This window comes from Rhinopithecus roxellana, chromosome 20, assembly GCF_007565055.1.
Source record: "Rhinopithecus roxellana isolate Shanxi Qingling chromosome 20, ASM756505v1, whole genome shotgun sequence".
Classification (NCBI taxonomy): Eukaryota; Metazoa; Chordata; class Mammalia; order Primates; family Cercopithecidae; genus Rhinopithecus; species Rhinopithecus roxellana.
This window is the reverse complement of record NC_044568.1, coordinates 24,480,045-24,499,798: the sequence shown is the minus strand read 5'-3', so window position 1 is coordinate 24,499,798 and position 19,754 is coordinate 24,480,045. Positions and strand designations below refer to the sequence as shown.

Genomic DNA, 19,754 nt, shown 5'->3' with positions numbered 1-19,754 from the left:
AAATACAAAAAAGTTAGCCGGGCATGGTGGCGGGCACCTGTAATTCCAGCTACTCAAGAGGCTGAGGCAGAGAATTGCTTGAACCTGGAAGGAGGAGGTTGCAGTGACCTGAGACCGTGCCACTGCACTCCAGCCTGGGTGACAGAGCGAGACTCTGTCTCAAAAAAAAAAGTAAATAAATAAATTAAATACATAAATAAATAAATGCTTCAGGGAGTCACTAGAGGAGGTGTGAAGTTTGGGGGAGGAGAGAGGTCAGGTGTGGAAGATGGTGGCAGTGACAGGCTTCCACATACCAAGCTTGATCTGGGATAGGATGGAGAGGATATCACCTTTTCCTTTTGTGTGTGTGTGTGTGTGTGTGTGTGTGTGTGTGTGTGTGTGTGTGTTTTGTTTTTTCAGCATCAGTTTGGTGAAAAAAAGGATGTCACCTCTTCCTGAGGAAGCAGACAGGTGGGAGTGGAAACATGGAGCTATTTGCAGAGAAGTTCCTCAGAGGCGGCTCCTTCCTCAGCAGCCCCTTTGCTCAGTGGATTTGGAGACCAGGTTGTCTCAGGAGGAGAGTGAAAAGAGACATAGAGGTCAGGGCTTCAGCAGAGAGGACTGGAGCAGTCACAGGACAGGAGGAAGATGGAAAATTACCAGAGACACATGGAGAGTGTGTGGGCAGCCTTTCTCAAGTGTTTCTGCTGTGCCAGGCACTGTGCTGGGCACTGGCAGGGCAAAACTGAGGAAGGCACAGGGCTGGGGAGTGTGTAGTGAGCACAGATGAGTCAAAAGAGGCTGGGGTGCTGCATTTGAAGTCTGTGTGAGGTACATCATGGGTGCAGAGAAAAGATCAGAAAAGACTCCATGGAGAAGGAGGTGTTTGGCCTGAGACTCGAGAGAGTAATAAACATTCGCCAAATAGACCAATAGGAGAAGGTGAGGGGTGGGACCCCCTAGAACAGAAAAAGCAGCTGAGCAGAGGCGTGCGGTACAGGACAGTGGTCAGAAGTGGCAGCCTCAGAACCAGGACTAGGAGGAAAGGGAATGGGCTTGAGAAGAGCTTGACTGAAGCCCTGGGTCCTAGAAGGGCTTGAATGCTTGCTTAGGGAGCTTAGCCTGTGTCCCGGAGGTGTGCGGAACTGGCAGAGGGTCTGGAAAGCACAGGCAGAATCGCCTTTTGGAAGGGTCACCCAGTGACAAAACCCAGGGTGGATTGGAGCCAGAGAAACTGGAGGCCAGGACCTGATAAGGAGGAAGCTGGCATCATCTGAGCTTAGAGGAAGCAGCTCTCAGGCTGCTGGCATACAGTAAGGGGACCTCAACTAGGGCAGAAGCAGTGAGGTTGGAGCAGAGGGACAGATTGATTGCACCATATTAGGAAAACAAAGTAGAAGGGACTTGGATTATTGTGGATGTGGGGAGTGAGGGAGGATTCTAGAATCACTCTCAAATTTCCCACTTGGGTGACTGAATAGAGGGTGGGGAGAGTTTAGAAGGAGCAGAGTTGGAGGATGAGGTGATGAATTCAGATTTGGGCATGCCGCATCTCCCTCTGGAGAGAGGTCAATCAGGCACTTGGCTCCCAGGATCTGGTGTTCAGGAAAATGATGTGGATCGGAAAAACAGTGGTTGGAATGATGGCCCCATGGGGCAAAATGCAGTTGGCCAGGGTACACTTGGAGGGGCGCAAAGATCGTGTGCATATGTGCACATGCACACGTGTATGTGTGTTGTTGGGTGGAACAAATCACAGGGAACCCACTCATCTGTGGACTGGATCTCTGTTCTTTGCTGACCCCAAAAGAGCCTGAAGAGGAGCAGGCTAGAACGTAGCAGGAGAGCCAGGAGGGCAGAGTTGCAGAACCCCAGTGGGAGATGGCATCAAGGGGAGTGGTTGCTGGCCATGCAGAGCAGGAGACATGGCAGAGAGATCCCTGGTGGGAGGTCTGAGGTGAAGCCCCCACATGTTGGTGACTTTGCTGGAAGGGAGCCATTGCCAGGAATGCATGATCCTGTGGGGACCAAGGTGGAGGGGTGAGCAGGTGAGGCGAAGGACAACAAGTAGCCAGACAGCAGGCATGCCTGTGCCTGTGTGCTTCCAAGAAGTGTGGCTGTAGAGGGAGGGGAGAGAGGAGAGACAAGAGGAGGGGGTGCAGGATGAAAGGAGGCTTTTATTTGCAGTTTAAGACTCTGGGGTATTTGTGGCTTCTGACAAAGGAGCAGTGGAAAGGAAGAAACAGCAGGGTTCTCAGAGGAGAAGGTGCAGTGGGTAAAGGAGGCCAGAAGAAGTCTTCTGGAAGCGAAAGAGCAGGAGAAGGAGGAAAGTTCAGATGGGCCCTGCCTGGAGGCAGCTGGTGGACATGAACAGGGGAAAGGAAGGGACTTCCCACTTGATTGTCATCTCTGAGAATCCTGGGTGAGGGAGGGTGTATCAGTAGGGCCAGGAGCTGGAGTGGGAGGGGCTTGGAGAGAAAACTTGTCTGGGGTGGGAAGTGAGCAAGGAGGCCATGACTTCCTGGACGGAGTTCTGTATCCCTGGTACAGACTCAGAGGAGGCAGCTGGTCTCACCAGCCCTGGCCTGGGCCAGGAGAATGGGCACAGCAGCATGACTGAGGCAGGGCAACAAGGACCCCGAGGAGATGTTATCACAGGGCAAAGCCTCATGGAGCCCAGCAAAGATGGGGCAGTCAGAGGAGCCCAAGGGGGGCAGCCAGGCCCTGAGGCGCAGATAGGATTGGAGTAGGGGTGAGGGCTGGAGGAAGGAGATGGAAGCCAGAGTCAGTGTTTTAGAGTGGGAGCTGCTCCAGCCAACTATGCTCTCCAGATAGAATGCGGACAGAGACAGATGACAGAGCCTTGGGATAACCAAAAACAAGAAAAAGAAAAAAGGAATGTTGACAAAGACCCTTTGGTGCCTCTGCAAAACTCAGCCCCACCTAGGCTGGGAGCACTGGGAGGCCAGGCCACAGGTACCTGGCATCACCCCTACCATGTGCCCGAGAGCACCTGCGGGACCCTGCAGGCAGGAACCATCTCCCAGGGCTCGGGCATGGGCAGGTGGATACTGAGGCAGTACCAGTTAGGTGCCAGTTAGGTGCTATGGAAGACACAGGCCCAGCTGGGGTAGGACACTGGTCTTGGGGACTTACTTTCCCTGACCAGTCCCCGCTGTTCCCTTAATCCCAATTTTCTCAAATAAGGATGCCAGCAAAGGCAGCACCCTCCATATGCACCGGCCTTGTCCGTTCCTGTGGGGAGCCCTGGCTGCCTGCTGCTGGTTGGTCCCCATGAAGCAGTAGCTGAAGAGAGCTCTTTGCGCCCTCCCCTTCCAGAGGGATTGATGAAGTCCTGGAGCAGCGTCTCTATGACCCACCAGTCTAACTCCTCTCTAAAGACCAATGCCCTGGGTGCCAGGGCATACATTTCCCAACGGCCTCCCGGAGAACAGGCATGGTAGCTTTGGAGTCCTATACTAGTTAGGATGAAGGGCCATTTTCTCTGTCACATGGCTTTCCAAGTCTGTACACAGGCCTGCAGTCTTGGTTCAGGGCTTCACTAGGTAAAACAAAACCCTGATCTCCCACAGAAAAGGTACATACATCACTTGTAGCAGATTCAGAGCATTTCCCAAATGATTTTGCGATTACTCTTTTTTTTTTCTTTTTTTTTTTGTTTTTTGTTTTTTGTTTTTGAGATGGAGTCTCGCACTGTCACCCAGGCTGGAGTGCAGTGGCAGGATCTCGGCTCATTGCAACCTCCGCCTCTTAGGTTCAAGAGATTCTCCTGCCTTAGCCCCCAGAGTAGCTGGGATTACAGGTATCTGCCACCATGCCCGGCTTTTTTGTATTTTTAGTAGAGATGGGGTTTCACCATGTTGGCCAGGGTGGTTTGAACTCCTGACCTCAAGTGATCTGCCGTCTTGGGGCAAAGTCCAGGGATTACAGGCATGAGCCACCATGCCCAGCCAGCGATTACTCTTAAGAGGCCAGCATTGGCCGGGCGCGGTGGCTCAAGCCTGTAATCCCAGCACTTTGGGAGGCCGAGACGGGCGGATCACCAGGTCAGGAGATCGAGACCATCCTGGCTAACACGGTGAAACCCCGTCTCTACTAAAAATACAAAAACTAGCCGGGCGAAGTGGCGGGCGCCTGTAGTCCCAGCTACTCGGGAGGCTGAGGCAGGAGAATGGCGTAAACTCGGGAGGCGGAGCTTGCAGTGAGCTGAGATCTGGCCACTGCACTCCAGTCCGGGCGACAGAGCGAGACTCCGCCTCAAAAAAAAAAAAAAAAAAAAAAAAAAAAAAAAAAAAAGAGGCCAGCATCAGGAAGGGAGGACACCAGGGGGCAAGGTGCTCCCTCTCTAGATGGGGCAGCTAGAGCTAAAGCATGTGGCCATGCAGTCCTCTTTGGGTGGGTCTAGAAGCATCTTCCCAGGGCCCAGGAAGGGGGTGTCCTATACCAGGGCCAAAGTCCAGAACCCAGAAGGCCTGCTTCAGCCTGCTGCTGTGCCCTCACACAGAGAAATATCCCTGAAAGGATGTTCCTGGGCTCCTGCAGGTTATTTATTTATTTAAGCTGGAGTCTTGCTCTGTTGCCCAGGCTGGAGTGCAGCGGCAGGATCTCAGCTCACTGCAACCTCCGCCTCCTGGGTTCAAGCAATTCTTCTGCCTCAGCCTCCCGAGTAGCTGGGATTACAAGCTCCTGCCACCACGCCCAGCTAATTTTTGTATTTTTAGTAGACATAGGGTTTCACCATGTTGGCCAGGCTGGTCTCGAACTCCTGACCTCGTGATCCACCTGCCTTGGCCTCCCAAAGTGCTGGGATTATAGGAGTGAGCCACCACACCTGGCCAACTCCTGCAGTTTTAAATCCACGTGACCTCAGGAGCAGGTGACCTCAGGAGCAGACCTCAGGAGGCACCTGTGAGGCGGCTTAGAGGCTGCTCCCATCCCACCAGCAAAAACGGTGGGGCCCGGAAATGGTCTCAAGCCTCTTCTGTACCCCCAGAGCTAGAAGTCTTTTAAACCAAGCCCTGCTTCTTTATCAGGTGGCCTTGCTGTCAGGAGCCAGCCCTGGACTTGGGCCCTGGGGGCACTGCCAGAGCCTTCCAAGGTCTTTTGTCCGCCTGGTTCATAGGGAGGCAGTGGGAGAGAAGAGACCCTTCCTGGCCAGCCAGGCTCCAGAATGAAGGGAAGGAAAGAAGTCAGGCTGAGCCCCTGAAGGTGCTGTGCCGCCGGAGCTGGGGCCTGCAGGACTTTCAGGGGTTCCTCAGTGAGGTGTGAGTTGGGGAAGGAGGTGCTGCTTCACAGCTCTGCCCCAGCCAGTTTCCTCTCATCTGCATCCAATGGAGTTGTCTAGCTTGCAGGGCTCGGGAATGGCTAGAGGTATGCCCTCCATTCCTCTCTGATGTTTTATTGCCCTCTCCACCCTCACACAGTGGGATCTTCCCAGCCTCCCTTTCACCTGAGATCCCTGATCCACTGCCCACGAGGAGACCTGTGGTGAGTGCCCCTCTCATCTGGAATGACCATGTTCCAGAAGTAGGGACTGGAAGGGGAACCTGGCTGACCCCTGGTTCCTGTGAAAGAGGCCAGGAGCTGGTTCCTGTCTCTTACACTGCTCCTTCCTGTCATTACAGCCATGGGTGCCACTTCTCTCTGGCAGAAGCCAGGCTGGTCTCTCCACACCTGGGAATGAGTCCTGTGTTTCTTAGGAGAATCCTGTTGATAAGCATCTTGCAGGAGCACATCCTGTGAGTCACTTCTACCTTTTGCATTCCTTTTTTTTTTTTTTTTTTTTTTTTGAGATGGAGTCTTGCTCTGTTGCCCAGGCTGGAGTGCAGTGGTGCAATCTCGGCTCACTGCAAGCTCCACCTCCCGGGTGCATGCCATTCTCCTGCCTCAGCCTCCCAAGTAGCTGGGACTACAGGTGCCTGCCACCATGCCCAGCTAATTTTTTTTATATTTTTAGTAGAGATGGGGTTTCACCACGTTAGCCAGGATGGTCTCAATCTCCTGACCTCGTGATCCGCCTGCTTCGGCCTCCCAGAGTAATGGGATTATAGGCATGAGCCACTGTGCCCAGTCTAATTTCTGTATTTTTAGTAGAGATGGGGTTTCAGCATGTTGGCCAGGCTGGTCTCAAACTCCTGACCTAAAGTGATCCACCCTCCTCAGCCTCCCAAAGTGCTGGGATTACAGGCATGAGCCACCATGCCTGGCTTGGATTCCCTTTTGATGATGGTCTGTGGGGTATCAGCAGGGAACAGCAGCTTGTTTTTGCAGTTACTGACAAGACAGGTGTAGGGGAGCTTTCTTTCCTGCATCAGGACCATGTTGATTCATACAAGAGCCCTCTTTGAGTACCACTTGCCTGTAACATGGGCAAGAGGTAGGGAGGTGGGGCAAGGATTTTAGAATCCAAGCCCTCCTCTCCCTCTCCCCACAGATCTGTTCCACACAAATTTTACCAATTTCCCTTTGGCTCACTCCAGTGTAATATCAGGAAAAGTTATTTGAAGATATCTCCTTAGCTGGGAGCTCCTAAATGCCTGCACAAGCCAACTTATTCCCACCATGTAACCCTAAGCTTGTCTCTTGGGTCCCACCCGGCTCCAACTGTGCACTCCCCATTCTCACTCCCCTGTTTCTCTACGCACAGCCAGCTCAACTTCCTTGGCACGGGTGAGATGTGTTCTGTTAGCTCCCATCCATGGAAATGGGAGGCTTCAGTGTCCTTACCTTGACAGATAGATGTCCCCTCCGGAGATATGCTGCAGGGATCACAAGCACATCTTGAACGCTGGAGCATCCAGGGCCCAATACCAGGCAGCCCCATGTGTTCATGCACACACATGCACATGCACATACATACACATATATGCACATGCACACATTTTTGCTTAAACACAGAATACATTTTTCACATTTTTGCTTAAACAGAGAATACATTCTTGCAAACATTCATGTGACAGACTCTCTCAGGCCACCAGGGGACTTAGACCTCACTGCCTGCCCCAGACCTCTGTCACCTGGGCCATAGAGGGTTGTGGTGAGTGATACCTACCTCACTTCTCTCGCCTTCCACTCTTCAGAGGGCTATGCTCTCTAGAAAGTTGGGGAAGCTGGCTGCTTAGCTCATGTCAAGTCCCTGGAGTAGGAGGCTGAGTCCATGGATCTCAGGGCCTCCTTCTGAAAGTCCCAAAGGTTAGGGTCTGGCATACTTTGCCCTCCCACGCCCTGGGGACTTCACTGGGTTTCCTCTAGGTCCCATCTCAGCCCTCCTGTGCTCAGCATGCCAACTCCCCACTCTGTCCCTGCCCCTCCCTCAGCATCCTGTCCTATCCATCACTAACCTTCCCGCCTTCCTCTGATGGTCATCTCATTTGAACCTCAGCTCCCACTTCCTACCCATGCCCAACTTGACCACACATGACACCACACACCACGATGGGTCCCTGTTGTGGAAGGGCCCTTCCTTGACCTGCCCTCAACCTCTGGCCAGTGATTTGTCACCAAACCCAATGCCCAGCACCCTCTGAAGCCAGAGGGCTACCCCCAGGCCTGCTGCTGCTCCATAGACAGATGTGCGATACAACATCCCCGTGTCCTCTGCCTCCCTCTCGGCCATCAAGAGCCTGGGCCTCAGGGGCATCTGTTGCATCAGCCTGACCAACGTGGATGGCTCTCCAGCTTCGTACCAGGTGCTACAGTCTGTTGCTTACCACCTGGGCCCACACCTGCAGAGCTTGTCCCTGGGTGGAGGCAGCCCCACAGAGGCCTCCTTTGTGGCCCTGATCCTGGGCTGCCCAGCCCTGTGTGTCCTTGATCTCAGTGGCTGCAACAGCCTCTTCACCTCTGGCACACTGCTGGCTCAGCCCGAGATGGCACAGAGCGTCCGGCAGGCCTTGAGCGGCCTCCGTGAGCTCAACCTGGCTGGCCTGCGAGACCTGGCTGACCTCAGCTTCAACCGGCTCAGCAGCTGTGCCCCCAGCCTGGAGCGCCTCTCCTTGGCATACTGCCACCTCACCTTCGAGCTAGGCCCAGCCCGAGGCTCCATCGGCCCCCAAGACTCCTCTCCCTCCCGGTTCTCCTTCCGCAACCTGCTGCGATTCGTGCAAGAGCGGGCTGGCAGGCTGCGTGCGCTGGACCTGAGTGGCACTGGCTTACCACCCGAGGCCCTGCAGGCCCTGGGCCAGGTAGCTGGGCTGCAACTGCAGGAGCTGAGCCTGCACAGCTGCCGGGACCTCTCCACAGAGGCTGTGGCTACCTTGTGCTTCCAGCAACCAGGCCTTACCTCCCTGGACCTCAGCGGCTGCTCAGAACTGACTGATGGGGCGCTCTTGGCCGTGAGCCGGGGCCTGCAGCACCTGCGGCGCCTGAGCCTGGGGAAGCTGCAGCGGCTGACAGACACAGGATGTACAGCTCTGGGTGGCCTGCGGGAGCTGCAGAGCCTCAACATGGCCGAGTGCTGCCTGGTGAGAGGGCGGGAACTGGCCCAGGCCCTGGGCTCTGTGCACGGGGCTCCATCCCAGCTGGCCTCCCTCAGCCTGGCCCACTGCTCTTCGTTGAAGGTGAGCTCACCATCATCCCCTCCCTTCCTCTCCAGGGCTGAGGACAGCAGGAGGGGGAACCGGGGTGGTGGTGGGCCTGTGGCACCAGGAAGGGACTCCCCAGTGTTCATGCCTATGATTGACAGTTAGAAATGAACTTGGGACCCAATCTGGAGGAGGACAAGAGCCTAGACAACTGCTGCTGCTACCAGCACACCTCCCCAAAGCCCCCATTGTGGGTCTAGGAGGTCCAAGTGGCCAAGGTGACCCAGCCCACGAGGCGGCCAACAGCTCACATGCCAAGTGCATGTGGTCTGGGGAGGGGCATTAAGGACGAGTGTTCTGGAGCTGGGAGGGCTGAAGAAAGGGGGTGATGTGCAAGGAAGGCAGGGAAGGAGCACTGAGGAAGGTGCTGGGGCAGGGCCTGTGAGGGTGATGTGACAGGAGCAGCAGGGTCATTTCGTAGCCAAGGCCAGGCCCTTTAGCAGGGCTCAGCGCTGTCCCTCTGGGTGGCGCCCCTGTCTTGGCAGTGTCAGTCTGTCCCTCTTTAGTGGATTATTTCTTCAGCCTGTCCATTTGACCAGGGCATTCCCAACCTAAAAACCATCTCTCCACCTTGTTCCCCTCCAAGTGCCTCTCTTCCCAGCCTTACTCCTCCTTCTCTTTGGCACCAAGCATGTCAGATATGTGGTACAACATCCCCGTGTCCTCTCAGCTGCTACCTCCAGGCCTCATGTTCTTTTGTCCCTCTGTGCCATCTCGGGCTGAGCCAGCAGTGTGCCAGAGGTGAAGAGGCTATTGCAGCCACTGAGATCAAGGACACACAGGGCTGGGCAGCCCAGGATCAGGGCCACAAAGGAGGCCTCTGTGGGGCTGCCTCCACCCAGGGACAAGCTCTGCAGGTGTGGGCCCAGGTGGTAAGCAACAGATTGTAGCACCTGGTACAAAGCCTGGTACGAAGTTCCCCTCTGTGCATCTCTCTACAAACCAGCCGCCTCTAATCTGCCCTTAGCTCCTGCTCCCCATCCCTAACTGCCCTGTCAGCTGGCAGCTCTACCTCCATCTCATAGTTCTGGTTCCAATTCTAGAGGGAGCGACTCTGATTGGCTTAGCAGGGTCAACTGGCTGGTCCAGTGAGCTGTGGTCTGAGGTGGCCTCATTCACTCTTTTGGCAGGGGCTGGGAGCATAGGCAGGGTGGCCACCCTAGGCCCTGCCACTTGCATCCTTCCTGCCCCAGCCACAGTCCAGGCCTTTTTCCTGCAGCAATCCCTATGGCCCACCCTGTCCACCCCCACCTTTCACTACCAGCACAGGGACCATGTTGCTTTCTTCCTTGGACCCTCTGGTAGCTCCCCTCCCTCCCTCCTGCCTGTGGGGTGAGAACCTTGAACAGACCCTTCTTAGCTACCCCTGCCAGGCCAGGTGGCATAGGCAACCAGCTGCTGCTCCATCCTGTTTCCTCCCTTCCTCCCTCCTAGGACGCCTCAGTGCTCTCCATGATCCCAGCGCTGGGCCTGAGCCTCAGGGTGCTAGACCTGTCCTCCTGTGTGGCCCTCACCAACCGGACCCTGCAGGCCATCTGCACCTACCTCACCCACCTCTCAGTCCTACGCCTGGCTTGGTGCAGGGAGCCTGTGTGACTGGGGGCTTCTGGGGCTGGAGGAGCCTGTGCAGGGGACCCAGGTGCGGGACCCTCGAAGTCTTGGAGGATGGGGTGGCCCCTGGGCTCAGCTGCCCTCCTGTCCCTTACAAGTCTCTCTGTAGGAACATTTAAGGGCAAACTCAGGAGGAACCTGAGAAGCAAGGGCTTCTTCCTACAGCCACGCCCAGAGCTGGAGCATCAGGCCTCAGGCACCAAGGACCCCTGTCCCGAGCCACAGGGCCCCTCCCTGCTCATGCTGCGGGCCCTGCAGGAGTTGGACCTCACAGCCTGCAGCAAGCTGACTGATGCCAGTTTAGCCAAGGTGTGCCAAGGTGTGGGGCTGCGGGTGCGGGTAGGCTGAGGATCTTGGGGCTGAAGTCAGGGGTCTGAGCCAACCCACTTTTTGCTTGGAAAAAAGTTGACCTTGGAGTTCCTTTTTCATTGGCTTCTGCTGCCTCTAGTCATGCCCTGCCTGGGGTGGGAGGATCTGGAAAGGCCAAGGCTGTGGGCTCCAGTGGCATTTACTTCTCCCCGACCCTCCCCATCCTTGTAGGTGCTCCAGTTCCCCCAGCTGAGGCAGCTGTCCCTGAGCCTGTTGCCAGAACTCACAGACAAGGGCTTGGTGGCTGTGGCCAGGGGCTGTCCTAGCCTGGAGCACTTGGCGCTGAGTCACTGCAGCCGCGTCAGTGACAAGGGCTGGGCCCAGGCAGCCAGCTCCTGGCCGAGGCTGCAGCACCTCAACCTGTCCAGCTGCAGTCAGCTCACAGAGCAGTGAGTGTGTCCAATGACACTGGGCAGATGGAGCCACAGTGCAGGGGCTGGGCTGGGTCCCACGCCGGGCCAGACACTCATCCAGTGGCCTCCCCACAGGACACTGGATGCCATTGGGCAGGCGTGCAGGCAGCTCCGGGTGTTGGATGTGACCATGTGCCCTGGCATCAACATGGCAGCCGTCAGACACTTCCAAGCCCAGCTGCCCCAGGTGTCCTGCGTCCAGTCCCGCTTCGTGGGAGGGGCTGACCTGACCCTAACACTCTGAGGCCGGGTCAGTAACCAGCCCTGCAGCACAGCCTCCTTGACTCCCCCAGTCCCCAACCCTGGCCTTGACCTGGGTTGCCTCTTGCCTCCCTCTACTGCAGACCCTCTAGGACTGGGGGTGGGGCCAATCCAGGGCAGCCCAGAGGGAACTTCCCACCACACCGCCTGACAGTAGCCTCTTTCCAGCTACACGTCGCTGCCACAGGCCCCTGGAAATGCTAGCTACTTGTTTGCAGTCACAGGCTCCTGCTCTCTGGCCAAGCCCTGGGCGGGAGGCCAGGCCCCCAGCGGGTGGGGTCTGGTGCTGGGAGGAGCAGAGCCCCTGCCTCTTGCCTGCCCTCTTCTCAGACCTAAGGCCCGGCTCCACCTACTCCTGTGGGACTCTCCCAGCACCCTGTGTGCACTGAGCTTCAGCAGCTTCAGCAGCTGAGCCCAGGTCTGTGTTGTAAACCCTAAGATTAAACATTCCAGATAGTACCTCCTTGTCTTAAATTCTCAGACTAAAGGGCCCCTCCCCTCCCAATTTCAGCTGAAGTGGCCCTGGGGCAGGCAGAGAAAACCCCGAGACACGTTCCTTCCTCAGGCCTGGCCCACAGCCCCACGGGGGCTCCCGCCCTGGCCTGACACTCCTAGCATCTTCCCCACACAGTAGGAGACCCCGCAGGCCTGGGTGTGTCCTGAGGCAAAGGCACAAGCTGTGTGCTTGTCTCAGCCAGATTCCAGGAACTACCGGTGAATGATGCCTGAGTCAATGAGGCTGTCCTGAGGGGGAAATAAGAGGAAAAGAATGAAAGAGGCCAGCATCTCTGGGTGAGAGGGTCACTAGAGGTCACCTAATCCAGTGGGTGGGGTCTGGTGCTGGTGACTTCTCCATGGCAGCTCTGGCCCTTGGTGTGTCCCCGCACCTCATTCCTGTTCACTGGTTGTAGCAGTGAGCCAGGGCTCCCTCGGTGCCTGCAGGGACTGTGCTTTATGTGGGGATTCAGAGGGGTCAAAGCTCTCCCAGCCCCAGGGCCAGCTGGGGAGGCAGAGAAGCCAGCTAGCAGGGACAGTCCAGCGTGCAGGGTGCAGGTGAAGAGAGAGACAAGCACCTGGGACCAGAGCCCAGGGAGCAACAAATTGGGCTTGGAGGGTCCAGGAAGGAATCAGGGCAGTGAAAATGGCCAGAAGAAAGGAAAGGGGTGATCTAGGTAGAAGGCACTGTTGGGGTGCACACAGGCAGGCCACAGCTGTCACTGAGGGGGTAGTCTAGGCAGGGAGGATGCCAGCTCAGACCAAGCATCAAGAACACTGCAAGCCACAGGTGCTCAGGTGAAAGGGCTAAACCACGGTATGTCTGCGACTCACCTGGCTCAACTCAGGTTCAGTCATGGAAACTGTGGCCATTAACCCATGGACATGGATAGGGCGACATCAAATATATGGGATGTTTGTGTGTGTGTATGATAAGATTTATGTCGGAGAAAGCAGTTGGGGTAGCTGGTATTGAGAGGATTGGAAGTGCAAGACAGGAGGCCAGAAGTCGGGAGGCTGTTGCTATGATGGTGGCACGCACAAGGGACTGGAAACATTAAGCAGGAATAATTGACGGTTACAGGGAGGCCCCTAAAGGGCCCCCCCTCCCAACTTCAGCTGAAGTGGCCCTGGGGCAGGCGGAGAAAATCCCGACACACTCCTTCCTCAGGCCTGGCCCACAGTATTGGGAAGGGAGGCCGACAGCATCAGGGATCCCTGCCGCCTATTTCCACCTAGAACTCCATGGCCGACTGCTCCAACTGTGGTGGGAAGTCCTTAGGCATGGGCATGGTGGGCCCTGGATGCCCAAGGATCTGAAGCTTAGCTGGTGGAGGGGGAGCAAGTGCTCTCCAGCACACTCTCCAAAGGAAGTGCCATTTCATCAGTTCTCAAGGTCAGCCAGGTTGATGGTTAACAGTTAAAAACGTTATTGGGGCCAGGCGTGGTGGCTCATGCCTGTAATCCCAGCATTTTGGGAGGCCGAGATGGGCATATCACCTGAGGTTGGGAGTTCGAGACCAACCTGACCAACATGGAGAAAAACCCCTTCTCTACTAAAAATACAAAATTAGCCGGGCGTGGTGGCGCTTGCCTATAATCCCAGCTACTCAGGAGGCTGAGGCAGGAGAATCGCTTGAACCCGGGAGGCGGAGGGTGCGGTGAGCTGAGATGGTGCCATTGCACTCCAGTCTGGGCAACAAGAGCAAAACTTCATCTAAAAAAAAACAAAAACAAAAAACAAAAAAACAGTATTGGAGCCAGGTGCGGTGGCTCATGCCTGTAATCCCAGCACTTTGGGAGGCTGAGGCAGGTGGGTCACTTGAGGTCAGGAGTTAAGAGACCAGCCTAACATGGTGAAACCCTATCTCTACTAAATACAAAAAATTTAGCCGGGTGTGGTGGTGTATGCCTGTAATCGCAGCTACTTGGGAGGATGAGGCAGGAGAATCACTTAAACCTGGGAGGTGGAAGTTGCAGTGAGCCAAGATCACGCCACTGCACTCCAACCTGGGCAATAAGAGTGAAACTCCATCTCAAAAAAAAAAAAAAAAAAAAAGAAAGAAAGAAAAGAAAAGAAATTGGAGGTGGCACTGGGGAGAAAAGAGGTGAATGGCAGGGAGAAGTCTGAGGGGCAGTGGCTTCAACCTATCCTGTGAGCTCCACAGACTGATGGGCTCTTCTTTCCTCAAGGGCTTGGGGGTCTGTGACCACAGCCTGTGCCCCGTGACCAAACCTCCAGCTGGGCCCAATACTTCTCGCTGCTTCTGCCCCCAGGGGCTCTGGCCTGTCTCTGGCCCCCACCCTACCCATGGTTCTGAGTTAGGCTTTTAATTTATTTTTTGAGATGGAGTCTTGTTCTGTCGCCCAAGCTGGAGTGCAATGGTGCAATCTCAGCTCAGTGCAACCTCCACCTCCTGGGTTCAGCTTAGTGCAACCTCCACCTCCTGGGTTCAAGCGATTCTCCTGCCTCAGCCTCCCGAGTAGCTGGGATTACAGGTGTGTGCCACCATGCCCAGTTAGTTTTTATATTTTTAGTAGAGACAGGGTTTCACCATATTGCCCAGGCTAGTCTTGAACTCCTAGCCTCAGGTGATCGGCCTGCCCCAGCATCCCACAGTGCTGGGATTATAGGCGTGAGCCAAGCCCGGCCCTGAGTTAGGTTTTAATCAGAATCCGGGGCTTCGTGCACAGAAGTGGCTCTTGTCAGAATCAGCCCACATCCTCCCACTGGCCTGGGGATCTTGAGCCTCCCCTTCTGCCTCTCTCCCTTCAGGCCTCTCACCAGAGACCTCCACGTCCTACAAAGGACACCAGGCAGGGCCATGCAAGCTTGAGGACTGAGGTCAGACTGTCAGGAGCCTTCTGGAGATGGCTCCCAGACTATGCCCCTGTTAATGCTGTCCAGGAAGGAATCCATTTGGAGCAGTGCCTCCTGCCCTGCCACCTCTCCTGCAGCAGGCTGGCAGCCCAGCCTCTCCCTTGGCAGGTACCCCCAGACCACAGGCCAGCCCTCCCCGCAGGCCCAGCATGGAGGGAGGCTGAGGACTCATCTTGGAGAAGGGCAGCAGTCCCATCCTCTCCCCACCCACTTCAAAACACCAGCCCCTCAACCGTAGCTGTCAAAGTTTGTGGCCTGGCCTGATGCCCCATCTTATCTACCAGCTAAGTTTGAAGGCAGAAGGGGAAGACTGTCACTGTCACAGGCTCAGCCCACAAGGTTCAGAGCTGGCTCAACATATCCCAAAAGCCAAGCAGACTTTATTTCTGCAGCAATCTCTGCTGGCCAGGGTGCCTGCACTCCTCTACCCTCCATCCTTCATGGCTGCTGCAGTGGCCGCAGCTGTGGCCCGTGGCCAGCCACATTGTCAAGGTTCAGCGATGCTGCAGTCATAGCAGAAGTTGAAGTTGGTGGGGGGTGGGGGCACAGGGGGTGGCCGCTCAGGGATGGGCACGTTCTCCAGCTCCAGCAGACGCAGCTTGGTCTCCATGGTCAGCAGCTGCTCCAGGTCCAGCCGTGTCTGCTCGCTGCCCATGGGACTGCCCAGCAAGGCACTGAGCCCATCTGTCCACAGGTAGAACTGGGGGTGGCACAGAGCCATGAGGGTCTGCCCATCTGCCTCCCCTGCCAACCTGCTGACCTCAGCCTGGCAGACACTCACCTCCCGCTTGGAGGGGGCAATGAAGTTGAGGTACGCCTCCTCCTCCCCGCGGTCATAGCTGATCGAGAAGGCCAACTCATAGAGGTCCTGGGGAAGCAAGGGAGCAGGGACACTGAGCAGGGGACAGGGCAGGCAGAGGCGGACAGGAAGGAGCCCCTGGCCTGCTGTACCCACCTTGCTCTGCTTCCCGGAGCCCTTCTCCCGGACATGGGGGCAGTCCTTGCCTGTCAGGAGTGCCCTCATGTCGGCCACAGGGACTGCAGGAAGAAGGCTGGGCTCAGCACTGCGGCCCCGGCAGCCCCGGGGCCCAGGGCAGTCTGGGGAGAGCACGTGTCTGGCCCCCGCCCCTGCCCGCCTTACGCTGCTCGGGTAGACTCTCCAGGGTAGGCGGGCTGGCCCCCTCCTCCATGTCTCCGTACTGCAGCAGCTTGTGGTTGGGGGACAGGCAGCAGAACCACAGCTTGTCTGTGTGGAGAAAAGGAAGAGGGCCGGAGTGCTGAAAGGTCCTGACACCAAGCCAGGCGCCCTCTGCCTGCCCTCTGCCCCCCACCCATGCCCACTCAGAGACCCTGGCGCCGCCGGCTGCTGATCTTGCGGAAGAGCGTCCCCTCACAGAGGTGGAGCAAGCGCTGCTGGCGGATCAGGCCCATGAGCTCTGGCTTCAGCTTCTCCCGCAGCTCCCTGATAGAGGGGTGTCACTGAGCACATCTGACCTGGGGGAGTAGCCCAGGGGGCACCAGGGAAGGTGGGGCTAGGACTGAGGATCCATCCCAGCAAACTCACAGTATAGGGGGAGCCAGTGTGCCCTCCTGGTGCAGCCGTTCGGTCTGCCGCAGCCGCAGCACCTCCCCGTAAGTGAGCGCATTCACCTTGGTTCGGAAGAGCTCCAGGGAGGTGGGCTTCAGGGCCAGAGTGCGGGCCAGCTGCTCCCGCACCACCTGCATTACCTGGGGCCGCCCAAGCTCAGCTCAGGGCCTGAGCTCTGTACCTAGATCAGCCCCCTGCCCTGGCCCAGGCCTCCCAGCTCCCACCCCACCCACCTTGTCGAAGTCCTCCTGTGTAGCCCGCATCTCCTTCCAGGTCTTATTCAACAGCTGGATACCCACACAGAAGAGCTCGTGGAAGCTCTGGTCTTGGCCGAAGAACATGGGCGAGAAGTCCTGGGCTGTCTCAGAGCCTGGAGCGGGGGGGCAGGAGGGGCTCAGGGAGAAAGTGCATGCAGCCCCTGGCCCTCTCTGCCCTTCCGTCCCCTGCTCTTGGCCATGCTGTGCCCAGTCCCGGCCACTCACAGGGCTCCCCAACGTGGAGCAGCTCACACAGCAGCACTGTCAGCTGGATACTGCCCCGGGCAAAGGGGCACTCGTGCTTGTCCTCGCGGCTGCTGTTCTCTAACACAAACTGGAGGGGGCAGAGAATGGAGCAAGGAGTCACGGCTAAGCCCATGGGGACCCTGCCTGGGGGATGCTGCCACCCCCCACCCTACCCTGTCACCAACCCGGCTGTACGCGCTGGGTGCATTTCTGGAGAAGTACAACATGTTGTCCAGGGCCAGTAGACCGGGGGGCACACGCTCCAGGTCCTGCGCTGGGTTGCTGTTCTGGGGGAAGTGGGCACAGGCAGTTCAAGAAGGGTCATGGCCCCCTGGAACAACAACCCTGGGCTGAGGCAGGGTGGGGGAGTTGGGTAGGGGGGATACTCACAGAGAAGCCCAGTTTGCGGAACTCTCGGGCACAGAGGGAACGGCGACGGTCAGCACTCAGCCCAGTACCCGAGGACTCCCCCTCCGCCTCGAAGGCAGCCTGGCGTAGGACTTGCAGCTGCTCCCGCTGCTCCTGGGGTCAGTGTTGGGTGGCAGGGGAGGGGATCAATATTATAGATTCAAGGCCAAACTCCAAGCCACCCCCGCCTTGTCCCCACTAAAGACACACACCTGGCTGTAGGGGTCCAGGGGCGTCCGCATACGCGGCTCCAGCAGCCCCAGCATGAGGGCCTGCAGTACATACAGGTGATGAGCCATCTCGTCGCCCATTGGTGCTGCACTGTGGATGATGTTCTGCAGGACAGCCAGACCCAGGTTTGAGCAAGGGCTCACTGGGAGGGAGGAGCAGAGAGGTCCCCCTGGCCCACCACCTTCTACCTTATAGATGAACTGGCGAAGGTTCCTCTGCCAGAGATAGTCAAGCATGTGCTGAGGGGGTACAAAAAAAGGGGGCTTAGATTATTTCGCCCTAGGGTGGGGCAGTGCCCACCGGATGCTGTCCATATCCAGCCACTGATCGACACTAACCTTGCGTTCTACAGGGCTGGCCCCCTGCAGCAAGGCTGTCAGCAGGGCCATGGCCTTGGTTTGCAGCTGCTGGTTCATCCTATGGCAAAAAGAGGGCCCAGTGGAACATTCAGGCTCCAGCCCTGCTCCCCACATCTGGACCCCAGCCCCAGAGGCTTACACCTGTAGGTGCACCAGCAGCCTATCCAAGGGCACCTCGCTCTTGACCAGCTGGCCCAGGGCTGGGCTGCTCAAGGTCACACTCTCCAGCAGCCCAAGGGCTAGGGGTGGCACGGAGGCGTCCATGAGGTTCATGTTCACATAGCACACCACCTGTAAGGGGCGAGGGTGTCACCACTTCACCCCCATGGAACTCGGGTCTATCACTGCCCCACTGCTCCACTGCCCCCACCCGCTGCCCTAGGAAAGCCCACCCACCTTCCTCACAAAGGGGATGCTCAGTGTCTCCCAGGACACCACGCCATGCTCCATGAGCTCCAAGAAGGCCCTCAGGCTGAGGGCCAGCACCTCTCCTAGGCTGGAGGGGGGACATCTGGGGCTGAGCAGGACCAGATCAGGACCAGAAAGCCCCACCATCTCCCCCAGCCCACACATCCCTGTGCTCACTCATCCCCATCCTCAATGATGGTGCCTAGTCTCTGGAGCCCATTACGGCTGATGACCTCCCTGGCAAAGGTCATGTCCGAGGCCAGAGGGACGAGGTGCCTCAGGGCTTCCCGGCGCCCTTCACGACTGTCACTCTGCAGCCCACCCAAGAGCTGCTCAGCCTCAAGGTCCTGGCAGGAACAAAGCAGGAACAGAGGTCAAGAGGTTGGGCACAGTAAGGGTGGGACCTGGAAGTGTGCGGACCCGGGTGTCAACTAGGTGGCTCAAGGCAGGTCTGGGGCGGCGGCCTCCGGGGTAGGGGCCTCCGGACCTGGGGCAAAGGGGCAGGGATGGGGTAGGCGGGCAGGGATGGGGTAGGCGGGCCGGGAGGGGCATTACTGGGGCCGTGCTGAGGCATAGGATGCTGCCATTCTTGATCTCCGCGCGGTTCTGGAGAAGACAGCAGAAAGGGCAGCGAGGTCAGGGAGGGCACCAAGGACTGATCAGCTGGGGTGTAGGTGAGGGCAGCTGGGGGTCAGTAAAATATCGCGCTCCAGTAGTGGGATGAAGAGCCAGAGATACCGGGGCCAGGTGGGTTAGCGGGGTCGGAAGGCGGAGGGTGGGGGTGGGGAGAGGGTACTCACATTCTCAGTGATGTATCTCCTATGCCCATCCGCAAACTGCAGGGCGTAGCGCTCAGAGTGCGTCAGGCTCCACCTGCGGGGCACGAGGCTCAGCGAGGCCGGCAGGGGGAGCCGCCCCTCCTGCCCTCCCGCCCTCCAGAGGCCCTGGCCCGGCAGCACTCACACGTCGCACACCTCCTTCAGCACAGCGGCCAGGGGCTTCGCCTGCAAGTGGAGCGGTCATTCTCGCGGCTGGGGCAGGGAGGGATGGGGAGGAGCCTGGGGGGAGGGGTGGGGCGGGCTGCCCCGAGGGCCAGGGGGCTACCGGGAGGTGGGGCTGCGGGGCAGATGGAGGCGGGACCAGACAGGTGACCTGGTCCAGCTGGATGAGCTGCGGGATGGCATCACGCATCTGGATGGCAATCTTCACCACGTTCCGCTGAGGCGTCATGGTCCAGCCGGGGTGTGGGCACCTGCACTTTTCGGAGACGGTGCACCTGCGGCCAAGGGCGCACCTGGCCTGGGGCCCCTGGGGACGAGGAGGTCCTCCCTCTTTCCAAGACCTGACCTCGGTGTCCCGCACTCGCGGCCCAGACTGAGGCTCCTGGCCATGCAATGCGGCCTTCCCAAGAGAGCCGAGGTTAGTTCCGGGTTGGAGTCCGGGGATAGGAAGGTAGGACGGCTCCGCCTGCCCCGCCCCGCCTACCCCGCCCAGCCGAGGCGGCCCCGCCCCACACCTACGTGCAGCAGGTGGGGGCGGGGAGGGCAGGCTGCCGGAGGCCGCCCCACCCCCGGTTCCAGCAAGGTGACCCACCCAGTCACACTGCCAATCCAGCACAGTCCCAAGGAGGGTCCCGAAAGAA

General features: G+C 57.8%; 2 protein-coding genes across 5 annotated transcripts; one reads left to right on the top strand and one right to left on the bottom strand.

Annotated features, from left to right (window-relative positions):
* The first annotated feature begins 8,283 nt into the window (after window positions 1-8,283).
* On the top strand, window positions 8,284-11,698 carry LRRC29 (leucine rich repeat containing 29). The gene is given in 5 exon segments (XM_030925566.1): window positions 8,284-8,467; window positions 8,469-8,561; window positions 10,362-10,505; window positions 10,737-10,954; window positions 11,054-11,698. Coding segments are annotated over 5 exon segments (687 nt in total). The 5' UTR covers window positions 8,284-8,404; the 3' UTR covers window positions 11,223-11,698.
* A 3,275-nt stretch (window positions 11,699-14,973) lies between these two features.
* ELMO3 (engulfment and cell motility 3) lies at window positions 14,974-19,648 on the bottom strand. Of its 4 annotated transcripts, none has more exons than XM_030924728.1 (20): window positions 19,217-19,648; window positions 19,076-19,116; window positions 18,913-18,985; window positions 18,668-18,718; window positions 18,290-18,459; window positions 18,101-18,200; window positions 17,844-17,995; window positions 17,684-17,762; window positions 17,534-17,584; window positions 17,327-17,449; window positions 17,097-17,228; window positions 16,892-16,993; window positions 16,686-16,794; window positions 16,437-16,573; window positions 16,180-16,343; window positions 15,965-16,077; window positions 15,757-15,861; window positions 15,571-15,653; window positions 15,397-15,483; window positions 14,974-15,315 (listed from the first exon to the last, which is right to left on the bottom strand). In XM_030924728.1, exons 1-20 carry the CDS (start codon window positions 19,340-19,342, stop codon window positions 15,103-15,105), a joined length of 2,211 nt encoding a protein of 736 aa, XP_030780588.1. In that variant the 5' UTR covers window positions 19,343-19,648; the 3' UTR covers window positions 14,974-15,102. The 4 variants fall into 4 exon arrangements, 3 of the variants coding, with proteins under 3 accessions (XP_030780588.1, XP_010353429.2, XP_030780589.1); XM_010355127.2 differs by having other exon boundaries at window positions 19,265-19,648; XR_004055395.1 differs by lacking the exon at window positions 15,965-16,077 and having other exon boundaries at window positions 15,254-15,315.
* Window positions 19,649-19,754: the final 106 nt, after the last annotated feature.